This window comes from Bufo gargarizans, chromosome 1, assembly GCF_014858855.1.
Source record: "Bufo gargarizans isolate SCDJY-AF-19 chromosome 1, ASM1485885v1, whole genome shotgun sequence".
Classification (NCBI taxonomy): domain Eukaryota; kingdom Metazoa; phylum Chordata; class Amphibia; order Anura; family Bufonidae; genus Bufo; species Bufo gargarizans.
In genome coordinates this window covers 415611962-415625338 of record NC_058080.1, presented here as the reverse complement: position 1 = coordinate 415625338, position 13377 = coordinate 415611962, and the positions used below count along the sequence as shown (strand labels likewise).

The 13377-nt window shown below is 41.5% G+C and overlaps 1 protein-coding gene across 1 annotated transcript in view; it reads right to left on the bottom strand.

Moving 5' to 3' along the window:
* The window catches only part of CNTLN (centlein), a 327152-nt gene that overhangs the window by 9551 nt on the left and 304224 nt on the right, over positions 1–13377 (bottom strand). The window contains exons 25-26 of the mRNA XM_044286471.1: positions 13052–13240; positions 10288–10365 (exon numbers count right to left, since the gene is read on the bottom strand). Of these exons, the coding sequence (XP_044142406.1) occupies positions 10288–10365; positions 13052–13240 (267 nt within the window). The remainder of the gene's footprint in view (positions 1–10287; positions 10366–13051; positions 13241–13377) is intronic.

The window sequence follows — 13377 nt, the reverse complement described above, 5'->3', positions numbered from 1 at the left end:
AATATGTCAGAAAAATAAGTTTTACGTAAGTTTACGTATTTCTAAACACTTACAATCAGAATAAATCTTACCATATCCTGTATACAGTCCAAAGAGTTTTTGGTGACGTGTTTTTGCTGCAATGGCAGAGCTATGAAGTACATATCTATTTTAAAAGTATGTTGTCAAAGCAAATTCATCACAGACTAAAAACTAACAAACTTATCCACAAGGAGAGACCTCTCAAAATGGAACATGGCTGTATCAGTTTTGTGGTCCACAAACCACGGCCATGTGCATCCTACACTTTTCGCTGTTTCTTGGCCACAAAACGGACAGGAATAGGACATGTTCTATAATTTGCAGCAGCAGCTGCACAGATACGGACAGCACATGGATGCATCCGTGTGCTGTCCGCAGTTTTTGTAGCCTCATAAACAGTGGGTCCAATGGGTCAGACAACGGTCATGTGAATGAGGCCTATGGGGCACTCTACTGAATATAGGTCTCGACTTGCATTAACAGCGGATCCCTTATAGAATATTATTAACAGAACTTACTGCCTTGCTCAGAAAGTAGAGCAGGGCACTGAGGAGAACATTAGAAATACCCTGCCAGGCCGCCTGCGTCACATTTGCAGATTATAGACTGCTATTCATGAGATGAAGAGAAGGGCGATAGGTCAGCCGTAAAGCTGCTAGGAAAATGAAATGCCCCCAGAAGTCCTGTTTTTGTGTTTTTTTCACAATGAGAGTAATTCTGTTAATAACGATAATAGGAAATTTGCTGTTTGTGCAAAGTGTAAGTAGAAATAATGAAAATGTCCGTCAGGTATACTTTTTTTCCCCAAATGGTGCCACAAGGCAGGTATAGTAGACCCTCCTACATGTACAATGTATATTCTCATATCATGGAAGCAGAGTCTGAAGTGTACACCTTTCAGACTGAACAATGAAACTGTGCCAAATGTAGAACTGAAAAGTTTTCAATAAGTTTGGTTGTATAGAAGTGGGATACAGTAGGCAACATACAGTATATGAACTATTATTTCAGATGTGTTATATCTGCCCATCACTGACATCTTTGCAGTGTACTTTTAGATTACATTGTGTGCTAGATTAGTCGACCAGATCCTGTAATGTTGGCTATTCTGCTAGGCAGTAGGGTGTACCATACAACTATATACAACTTGGACATTTATGATACAGGCAATAGTTAACCTAAGAGAACAGGAAGGAAGGAGGCTTCCCCTGCTTTATCGCTCTCTGATAACTGCTCGCTAGCGTTTCCATCCAGCCGCATTCCGGATTGCACATTTTGAATATTAATGGTTGGATACAGACAGCTCAACACATAAAAGAAATGTAGAAAAAAATTCTAATTAAAGGCGAAATAAACCTCCTCAATTAAAGAGTTCACATTTCAAGTACTAGATGATCACCCCCAAAATAAATCTTAATGGAAGGTAACAATAAATGAACTAATGGTTCACTGAAGGTTGCAGACTCCCTGCAGTTAAACTGTAAAGAGCAATTACTGATTAGTAAATTGTAACGTCCCACTCTCCATCTTTTACTTCACCCTAAACCATAAGACAGGGCTGTAAAAAAAAAAACGTTAAAATTAAAAGTCTTTAAAACATTATTGTTCTGTCACCAAGGAATAAAATGAGCTGGAAAATGATCTAAAGGGATATGATGCAGTTCATTATGTTAAACAGCAACGGCAGTGGTTTCCTAGTGTTCATAAAGACTGCTCTATTAAATTTACCTCCAGTCAATAATTAGGAGTCCACAAATAAACACAGGCAATTAAATCAATACTACTGGACAATTATCTTCCATAGTCCTCACTCCGAAAGACGCTATATTTTACGTAGCTGCATTAAATGGTCTGGGGCAACAACCAACCTTCTCACGCTTCTCATTAGCAGAGGTATACAAATCCGAGGCAAACACTCGTCTACAGAGAACGTATATACCACGCCAGGGGGAAAATAACAGCTAATATCACCAGTGCAATTTAAGACAATAACAATGAAGACAAAAGGGGGTTATTATTTGGACTGTAGGAGACCCCAAAAAATGGAGGATTTCATATTCATATTATACCTTCAGATTTCAGACTAATATTAGTTTAATAGATTCCATAAAAAATGTCAGAAACGAATTCCAATACACATAGCATGTAGTTACAAAAGAGTATGAAAACCTACATATGTGAGAAAACCTAATTTCAAATGTTTGTTACTGGCGTTTCCATACCATGACTTGAATGAGCTATTTGACGAATCAGCCCAGTCTGAGAACATATGGGATATACACATTAGCTGAATGCTATCCATTACAAATGCAGACAGGACAGACAGAGCAGTGAAATTCCGCCCTGTCACATGCTGGTAATACTGTAAGACATGTTACATCAGATGACCCACCTTGCGTAGTTCTGCTATGCTGACAGCGAGGCGCACAATCACAGGATTCGAGAATGGAAAATTCAATAGTAAAGTAGAAAGATAAGAGAGTCCTGCTTGTCCGCACCATGTAGCACTAATGATTTACAGTCAGCTTCATGACTTCTGCTGCTTAATATTCCCCTTTAAACATGGATACATATCAAATATTTCAATAGATTTCACACTCTGTGGGATTATTTCACAGACAGCGAAAACTTACATGAAACAGGAGAAAAGTTTCGAGAATTCTTGTAAATGATGTCAAAACAAAAGCAGATCTATGGCATGAGAAGCAGGGCTCTCACCTGCCAATAAACTGCCCTTGATCACTTGCAAGAGGGGATCCTCCCAGCTGACTAGAAGTGTGGAGAAAAAGAGATACTTGAAAGGGAAGAAAAAGTATCACACAGGTCACAGCGGCAGTCTCAACGAAACCCTCCGGGATTTCAGCTAGTCTAGGCCTTGTCATCCTCTATGCAGCTTTCCACTCTGCCCAGAAAATGTCGATAGGAAAATGTTTGAGGGGCCTCTGGTGGAAATTTTTTCATTCTTTCTGCATCGACAGGATGCCAAATCAATATTTAGTTCCCACTAACAAGCTGCTCGAGGTCTCAGTAGAAAATATTGCAGAGAGTGCGGGAAGACACAGTAATAAACAGCTGTCTGACTGTGAGGAAAACATGAATTGACTGGAAGCAGGTCCATAGTAAAAGGTCACTGAAACCCATGAACTCTTCAGGTGTTCCTATCAACTACTGACTTTAAAGAAAGATCTGCTGCGGGAGCAGGGGGAGAATAGATCCTGGTTTTCAGCGTGTACGCCAGGCAGATAAGGAAATTAGTCAATTTGCTAGGATTCTTCTTGCTCTCCCCTCCATTCGATTTTATTAACTCATTGCAGGCAGCACCTTACAACACGATTACCCCTTCAGTGCCCTTATAGATGTGAGAAGATGTACAGATCACGTACAGAACAATAAGGAACTTATTTTTTTCTGCGAGATGAATCCGATTTTCTTGCTGACCTATATTGATAACGCAATTGTTTTCTAACCACACACACCTTTTGGACAAGAGCCAGGGTACAAATGATAACCATTACCAGTTTTCTTATTCTTATACTCTGCAAAAGTAGAATATCTGAAATAAATATAAGATCCCTCCTAGTGAGATGGTTCCTACAACACAGATATATCGCAAATATGATAAGCAGCTACAGTATATGCTGCTCCAATGAAGAACACGAGCCTGGTAAACAGGAGCAAAATATACCTGAAAGAAAGGTATTATATTAGAGGCCTCTCAATACTACTTATGTACTTATAGAGACATACCAGAGAACAGGAATCTATGATGCATAAAGGGACACTTCCATCAGAAACAGGTTATTTTTTTTATACTAAAAATATTTTTTTTTCATTTCTGATTTCTTTATTTATTTCAATAGTACTATGTCATTGAAAAGTAACTACAAAATATTGGCCTCCTGCTGCAGTCAACACAAACGATATGACAGTTCACTGTTGGTGTGTGGGAAGATGCTATCTGCAGGGTTAGGCGTCCACAAAATGGGTCTGCACCCGTTCCGCAATTTTGCGGAACAGGTGCAGACCTATTAATTTTCAATGGGGCCTGGATGTGCTGTCCGCATTTGCGGATCCGCACTTCCATTCCGCAAAAAAATAGAACATGTCCTATTCTTGTCCACAATTGCAGACAAGAAAAGGCATTTTCTATGAGAGTGCCGGTGATGTGCAGTCCGCAAAATGCGGAACGCACATTGCAGGTGTCCGTGTTTTGCGGATACGCAAAACACATACAGACGTGTCAATGGACCCTAACCCTCATACTAAGGGCTCAATCAGACGGCCGTATGTTGCTTTCTGATCTCCAATTTTGCGGATTAGATCTGGACTGATTCACTTCTATGAGGCCCCAAAAGATGCGGACAGCCGTGTGCTGTCGCATCTTTTCTTCCATTCCACAGCCCCGCAAAACAAGTAAAACATCCCCTATACTTGCCAGTGAAAAGTCTATGGGTCTGAAAAAATGCGGACAGAAATCTATTTTTTCTGGACATCCTGAACTGACCACAAAAAACTAACGGCAGTCTGAATGAGCCCTAATAGTGAATGTAAAGTTGGGGTAACAGTATGACAGCTATATTGTTTTCTTGGTAGGCCTAAATAAAGATGCCACAGAAGAGCATTGCATTGATTAGTGTAATGGGTGTTGCTCTAAATGAGCCACACACCTTTTCCCCTCTCTCTCACAATTAGGGCTTGTTCACACGACCGTGCCGGCTTTTTGGGATCAGCAAACTGCGTATCCGAAAAAAAAAACGGATGCCGCCCGTGTGCCTTCCGCAATTTGCGGAACGGAACAGGAGGCCCATTATAGAAATGCCTATTCTTGTTAGCAAAATGGACAAGAATAGGACAGGACTCATAATTCTTGCAGGGCCACGGGACAGAGCAATGGATGCGGACAGCACACGGAGTGCTGTCTGCATCTTTTGCTGACCCAGTGAAATGAATGGTTCAGTATACGGACCGTATGTGGAACACAGATAACGGCCCGTATACGGAACGCAGAATACGTTCGTGTGAACGAGCCCTTATGGTGTGACTGGAAAAGTTAAGCAAGACTGCCCGCTGTGCTAAAAGTCCAAACAAAAGGGAAGTTAAATAGCCAGGACAGGGGGTTGACTACATGGAGTGACTTCAAATTATTCTATCCAAAAGACCATCCCCCCATTTTTTAATATAAAAATGACATAACATCACATTAACATATATTTGTTAATGTGAGATATTTTTTATGGAAGTGTCAATTTAACACTTCAATGCCCCCAAGTCCATATCAGGCAGTTGGAGCTCTGTTCTGTCCCTGCTGTTTCCAGGTCCCTTTAGTCTGGAAGTGTGATAGTCCGTCTGTTGTCACAGGCACCACAGCAGCCATTCCCTGGCCTCAGCGGTCACGTGCTGCTTCAGGACATATCACTGGTGAGGATGGTCGCAAATAGATCGGTAAGCAACATTAACTAAACGGCATATCATTAAGACATGTTCAGATTGCGCAGATTGGTTGCAGAATCCGCACTGAAAATCCACAACAAAATACAGTACACAAGCATGCAGAACGTTTAGGCGGGTTGCAATATAAAGAGGGAAATCTAGCGTAAATCAGTTGTCCACTTCTGAACGTATCCTTACTGTAAAGATGCAGCGGAAATCAATTTGACTGTAATAACATGGGTTTTCTGCATGATGAGAATATGAGAAGTTTTACATAGGACTGGAGCATATCATTCAATTATGCTTCAGTCTCCCAACAGCATTTAACCTACAATGAGTACTATATCAGTAATAAAGTTCTATAAAGCAATAAGTAAAAAAACAAAAACTTTGAAAGTAACTTTTTGTTTCTTTATAAGCCATGTCTTTAATTCAGCAGACCTCTTTTATCCTATATGAAAAAGGATTGCTCTTAGTTTACTTTGGCCTGAGGTATGCCCGTTCCTCCCCGTACCCCCGAGAGGCATGCTGCACTCCACAGTGCAGACTGAAAACACACACATTTCCCCTCCACACTGCAGACTGTTGTCCGCAGACAAGGTTAACTGCTGGAGTGATGGGCTGCTGATAGCATGGGTCATGTAGTGGACCTGTCGTAGATATTGTATTGTAGTGCATAGGATTGCAAAGCATGGACATGTCAGCCTCATATTGTGCCCTGTGTAAGGTCAGAATATTACAGCTACAGCTCTGTTGCTCTAGTAGCCAAAACAGATTAAACAAGCGATGCCGTTTGGCTGCTTGCAGCTGGAAAAGAGTACAATGGGCTCATATTGTAGTTTAAATCTGGTTGTATTCATGAGCAGAGCGCTCACCCCACCTCCTGGAACCATGACGGACAGGCTGCTCTGTATAACGGCATACACAGAAGCCTGTCAATCATGTCCCGAGGGGCGGGGCTGAGTGCTCTGCTCATGAATACAATACAGTGTATTCTTCCAGGGCTGTGAGTAGCCAAACAGTACATGATGGTTTTTTGTGCCCTTTTGGCTACTAGTACTACAGGATCTGTAGCTATAATATTCTGCCCTTACACAGAACTACATAATAAAATTACATCTTGCTCTTTCCCTTGTGTCATTTTTTTATTTTTTTAATGGTAAAAACACCCACATATAAAAATTGCAGATCAGAATTTAGGTACAGTAAGAATAGTTTTTCATAGAAGCATTTCCTGGCAATATGTAAGTAAAAAAGGCAGCAAAGCCACTATTTAACGGGCGGTTTTGCAGTAGCAAAAGAAAAATCCTAGCAATCCCTTACTTATTCTCCTCCTTTGTCACTTAGTATCAAGACATAAAAAGAAATCTTCTGTTCGTGTCCCAGCCGATCAGCCATTTGCCTTTGCTATGTCTGGCTGTAAGACAACTGGTTGCACAGGGAACTTTCCTTCACAGCTTGCAATAGTATGCAAAGTTCAGCTGGTACCGAAGCCCACTTTCGATTCCTGTTTTAAAATGTTTTTAAAGTCGTAGAGTTGAAGGCTGAAGTTATTCACCGAAGTCTTGCTCGACTTCGGACTTAACGAAGAGACAGGTCTTTGTACGGCATTAAAATGAAGTTGGGGAACGAATCGACTTTGGATCTTGGATCCGAAGCTTGATTCACTCACCCCTAAAATCCGGCATTAAAATGGATTAAATCACCAGATAAGTATTCTGGATTGTTGGGTGACCATAGAAATGTATATAAATCTCGTGAGTAGAGATCATTCAGCAAAACAGCTAGAGACGGAATACAGACACAAAATCTGCTCAGTCTTCTGATTCTGGTCATGTGAAATTCCAAATTATATTACAGTTTAGAGCTGTGAATTATCATACTCTCTGGATTACTGGATTTCACTGAAAGTATTATATATAAAGTAATAATATAAATAAATATATATATATACTAGTAGAAGGATCGGCTTCGCACGGGTATATTTAATCTATTTCATTCAATGTTTTTTGTGTGTCGTTAAAAGATATCGACAGTATTCCCCATAACAGTGACCTATACAGCACCCCGCCCCTTTACCAGTGAACTCCACAGACCCCCCAGTACCCTGCCACTTTAAAATGTGACCTCCACAGCAGTCCATCCCCTTAACAGTGACCTCCACAGCAGTTGCCCCTTTAATAGTGGCCCCTGCCCCCTTAAAAGTAAGACCTCCACAGTGCCCACCCCTTTAACAGTGACCTCCACAACACCCTGCCACTTTAATGCTAGGGCTACACAACGACATGTGTCATGCAACATTTTGTCTCAACAATTTTTATAATGATAGGCTATGGTGTCACACTGCGACATGTGACATGCATGGATTTTTATGCGACTGTCGCGTCGCAGTATGTCACACCATAGACTATCATTATAAAAATTGTTAAGCGACACTGGTGTGACATCAATGTCGCGCGACACATGTAGCAGTGTAGTTGTGCCCTATGTGTCGTGCGACTTTTTGTCGCTCGACACATGTCGTCGTGTAGCCCTAGCCTAAAGCTGATCTACAGCAGTGAAGAAAAATGGTTGGGTTGTTATGGAAACCTGGTGTAAAACTGTGTGTATGTGGAGACTAGGGGCCTATGAGCTTCTATTGGCTGATAATGGACATGTGACCGTGTGTATGGCAGTTGGGATATGAAGAGAAAGACTTGCAGGCTTGTATTGGCTAATGCAGGTCATATTTTGGGAATATCTCAGGAACAGTATGTCCTAGAGAGCTGTTACCACCACAAGATTTCTTTCCAGGTAGCAAGGGATGTGTATACCAAGTTTTGTTGAAATCGATGGTTGCGTTTTTGAGTGATTGCGGAACATACATACACAAATATATACGTCATATACATTATATATATCTATATATATATATATATATATATATATATACACACACACATACATATATATATATACAGTACAGACCAAAAGTTTGGACACACCTTCTCATTCAAAGAGTTTTCTTTATTTTCATGACTATGAAAATTGTAGATTCACACTGAAGGCATCAAAACTATGAATTAACACATGTGGAATTATATACATAACAAAAAAGTGTGAAACAACTGAAAATATGTCATATTCTAGGTTCTTCAAAGTAGCCACCTTTTGCTTTGAAAACTGCTTTGCACACTCTTGGCATTCTCTTGATGAGCTTCAAGAGGTAGTCACCTGAAATGGTTTTCACTTCACAGGTGTGCCCTGTCAGGTTCAATAAGTGGGATTTCTTTCCTTATAAATGGTGTTGGGACCATCAGTTGCGTTGTGGAGAAGTCAAGTGGATACACAGGTGATGGTCCTACTGAATAGACTGTTAGAATTTGTGTTATGGCAAGAAAAAAGCAGCTAAGTAAAAAAAAAACGAGTGGCCATCATTACTTTAAGAAATGAAGGTCAGTCCGAAAAATTGGGAAAACTTTGAAAGTGTCCCCAAGTGCAGTCACAAAAACCATCAAGCGCTACAAAGAAACTGGCTCACATGCGGACCGCCCCAGGAAAGGAAGACCAAGAGTCACCTCTGCTGCGGAGGATAAGTTCATCCGAGTCACCAGCCTCAGAAATCGCAGGTTAACAGCAGCTCAGATTAGAGACCAGGTCAATGCCACACAGAGTTCTAGCAGCAGACACATCTCTAGAACAACTGTTAAGAGGAGACTGTGTGAATCAGGCCTTCATGGTAGAATATCTGCTAGGAAACCACTGCTAAGGACAGGCAACAAGCAGAAGAGACTTGTTTGGGCTAAAGAACACAAGGAATGGACATTAGACCAGTGGAAATCTGTTCTTTGGTCTGATGAGTCCATATTTGAGATCTTTGGTTCCAACCACCGTGTCTTTGTGCGACGCAGAAAAGGTGAACGGATGGACTCTACATGCCTGGTTCCCACCGTGAAGCATGGAGGAGGTGTGATGGTGTGGGGGTGCTTTGCTGGTGACACTGTTGGGGATTTATTCAAAATTGAAGGCATACTGAACCAGCATGGCTACCACAGCATCTTGCAGCGGCATGCTATTCCATCCGGTCTGCGTTTAGTTGGACCATCATTTATTTTTCAACAGAACAATGACCCCAAACACACCTCCAGGCTGTGTAAGGGCTATTTGACCATGAAGGAGTGACCTGGCCTCCACAGTCACCGGACCTGAACCCAATTGAGATGGTTTGGGGTGAGCTGGACCGCAGAGTGAAGGCAAAAGGGCCAACAAGTGCTAAGCATCTCTGGGAACTCCTTCAAGACTGTTGGAAGACCATTTCAGGTGACTACCTCTTGAAGCTCATCAAGAGAAGGCCAAGAGTGTGCAAAGCAGTAATCAAAGCAAAAGGTGGCTATTTTGAAGAACCTAGAATATGACATATTTTCAGTTGTTTCACACTTTTTTGTTATGTATATAATTCCACATGTGTTAATTCATAGTTTTGATGCCTTCAGTGTGAATCTACAATTTTCATAGTCATGAAAATAAGGAAAAAACTCTTTGAATAAGAAGGTGTGTCCAAACTTTTGGTCTGTACTGTATATATATATATATATATATATATATATATATATACACACACACACACACGCACACACACACACATAGTATATAGTGTATATATAGATACACAAATACGAGGGCAAGTCAAAAATTATCTGCACTGTAGGATTTATTGAAAGTTGATTAAAATAAACTCTACATCCAGAGTGGAGATAATTTTTGACTCATCCTCGTATATATACACGGATCAAAATGTATTTAGTATGAGATATTTATTAGGTAAATGGCTTTGAAACAAAAAAGGAATACCCATACCTGTCCTTCAAGAAGCTTCATTATGTGGTTCATCCATTCTTTATCATATTCTACTGACCGCTTCACATTTGCTATTTCCTAATGGGAGGAAAGGAGACAATAATTTATGACAGCTTTATGAAAGCATTACGGCCATAGAATAAAAAAAGCACACAGCGTTTAAAACACCTTACATCAAAAGTGACCAAAGTGCTCCATGGATACATTACACATCCCTGTTTTGCTAATAACAAGGAACAATCAATACCCCTGTATCATCCATAAAAGAGTGAAATGGCTACATGGACCAGCTCCAGTTTTACCCAGGCTACATAAAGGTCGTAAGACATGTTTCTTAAATGCTGAGCCATCTAGCTTTCCATTACATTAACTTCAGACAAGCAGTGAACACAACGTGATGCGGCACGATTCTATGTGTGAAATTCACAAAGAACATAACGGTAGGTGCTTTTGTGGTGCATCAGCACTTGTGGGGTCTTTTGTTACAAGCCAAATATTGGGATACCTGAACATTTCTAGAACGTGACTGTATATTATATACGTTTCTCTTCACTGTCACTGTCTGGTCCAGACCATTATCCAGACCAAGCAGCCTCACTAGATCATGATCCTTCTACTAAACCTACACACTCAGGAAGAAGGTGATTTCTTCACATCTGCCAAACATTCGCCTATCAGACTGCAGAATGGTGAGAAATGACTTCACCATGTAACAGGTATTCAATACTCTAGAGTGCAGCCAAACTGCACATGCGCGGTGGCATTTTAGAGAAAACATAGGCCCCGATTTATCATGCCTTCACTCCAGAATTCTGGCTTCAAAAAGTCACACTCAGTTGTTCAAAAAATGTACGACTCTTTGCATTTTTACACCACTCGCTCCAGTTTTGTAAAGTGGGAGGAAAAGAAGGTGTTAATAAATTTCACTCCAGATTTATCATTGAGACTTTTCTTTTAAAAAGTCACAAAAAAAGTTGCAGTCTCACTCCAGTAGAAGGGTGGAGTTGGAAAACTGGAGGAGCTTTTTTTTTTTTCTAGACAAAAGTGTTAAGTTTAAAGGGTTTCTACCACCTCATTAGCTGTCAGACACTAGCGATCTGCTAGTGTCTGCTCTACCTAACCATGCTATTCTAAGACCTTTGCGTGCAGCCGTTACACTAAAAAAACAACTTTTATTGCTATGCAAATAGGAGCCTCTAGGTGCTATGGGGGCGTCTTTTCAGCACCTAGAGGCTCCGTCTACTCACCCTGTATTCCGCCCCGCTCGTCCGTCAAGCCCGCCCATCTCCTCTAGATTGCCAGCCTCCATCTCATCCATCGGCCGAATTCTCGCGCCTGCGTGTGTGCGTCTGTATTCGGCGCAGGCGCAGTGACTGTCTGACTGCTCCCTGCGCTGGCATCTCCACTGCGCCTGTGCCGATTACAGGCGTCGTCTGTTCCTCTGAGCACTCTGACGTAATCGGCGCAGTGGAGATGCCGGCGCAGGAAGCGGTCAGACAGTCACTGCACCTGCGCCGAATACAGATGCACACAGCGCAGGTGCGAGAATTCGGCCGATGGATGAGATGGAGGCTGGCAATCTAGAGGAGATGGGCGGGCTTGACGGACGAGCGGGGCGAAATACAGTGTGAGTAGACGGAGCCTCTAGGTGATAAAAAGACGCCCCCATAGCACCTAGAGGCTCATTTGCATAGCAATAAAAGTTGGTTTTTTAGTGTAACGCCTGCACACAAAGGTCTTAGAATAGCATGGTTAGGTAGAGCAAACACTAGCAGATCGCTAATTAGGTCCAAATGAGGTGGTAGAAACCCTTTAAGGATAAGATAAATTTATCAAACGACATGTGACATTTGATAAATATGGCAAAAAGTAATCCAACGCAGACTCAAGCAAAACTGACTACAAATATTCCGGGGAGAAGAGTCGAGCTTCAGCTTGATTGACTTATCTCTCCATAGACAAATAGGAAGAGACCTACATATGTTGTAACAGGTTTTATTGTATACATTTCTAATCTCTTTCTCAGTTTCCTTTTTTTTTTACGTATTACAGTTATAGCATACAAAGCCCCAAAAAATAATGCATACACAAAATAAATCATTAACCAAAAAATGGCATTTCCTTAAAAAATCATATTTCGAATAGAAACCACACAATTAGGGCCCATTGATATGAGTGATGTTCATGTCTGTGTGCTGTGCAACACAGGGACTAAACACAGACACATTATGGTCAATTCAAATTTATTACAGTCAAGGCCAAGTAACATGACAGTTTACAGAGCACGATCTGCTGCCCAGAAACAATGATTTCGGTGTCCGCATAAGGGCCGCTTCACACGAGCGGATGCCATGCGTGGCATCCGCTCCGTGAAAGAGTGCCAAGACCCGATGCAGACTGCAGAGGCACGGAGCAGTAACATGACTGTTAATGCTCCGTGCCTCTCTGTGATCTCTTTACTACGAAATCACAGTTGTCACTGTGATTTCGTAGTAAAGAGATCACAGAGAGGCACGGAGCATTAACAGTCATGTTACTGCTCCGTGCCTCTGCAGTGGGTCTTGGCACTCTTTCACGGAGCGGATGCCACGCACGGCATCCGCTCGTGTGAAACGGCCCTAAACAAAGATTTACCTTATGAATGAGTGTTTTGCTCGTTCATCGGGTGATCTGCAGCATCTTCACATAAACCGATTATTAGAAATGAGCATTGGCTCAAGATATTTGGCCGACAATTGCCCTGTGTAAATCCGCCTTTACTCACCTCTTCATCTGGGGTCTCCAGTATATCACTGAGGTCAGACTGGGAGATGTTGAGGATGCTGGCTGCCAGTGACTGGGCTCGGTGTACAGACTGTTTGGATGGACCACTTACAGACTCTTGCAATATTTTGGCTTGTCTAAGAAGAGTTCTCCTTTCACACACATCCACTTGAAGTTCTTTTGCCAAGCTCTTTTCAAACAACAAAAAAAGAAGAAGCAGTTTTAGCAATTAAAAACATAATCCTTCAAAACTCATCTATTCAGCAGTACCTACCTACTTCTCCTCAACCGTGATTGTCCCTCAGCCTAAATCCAACAATTACCACC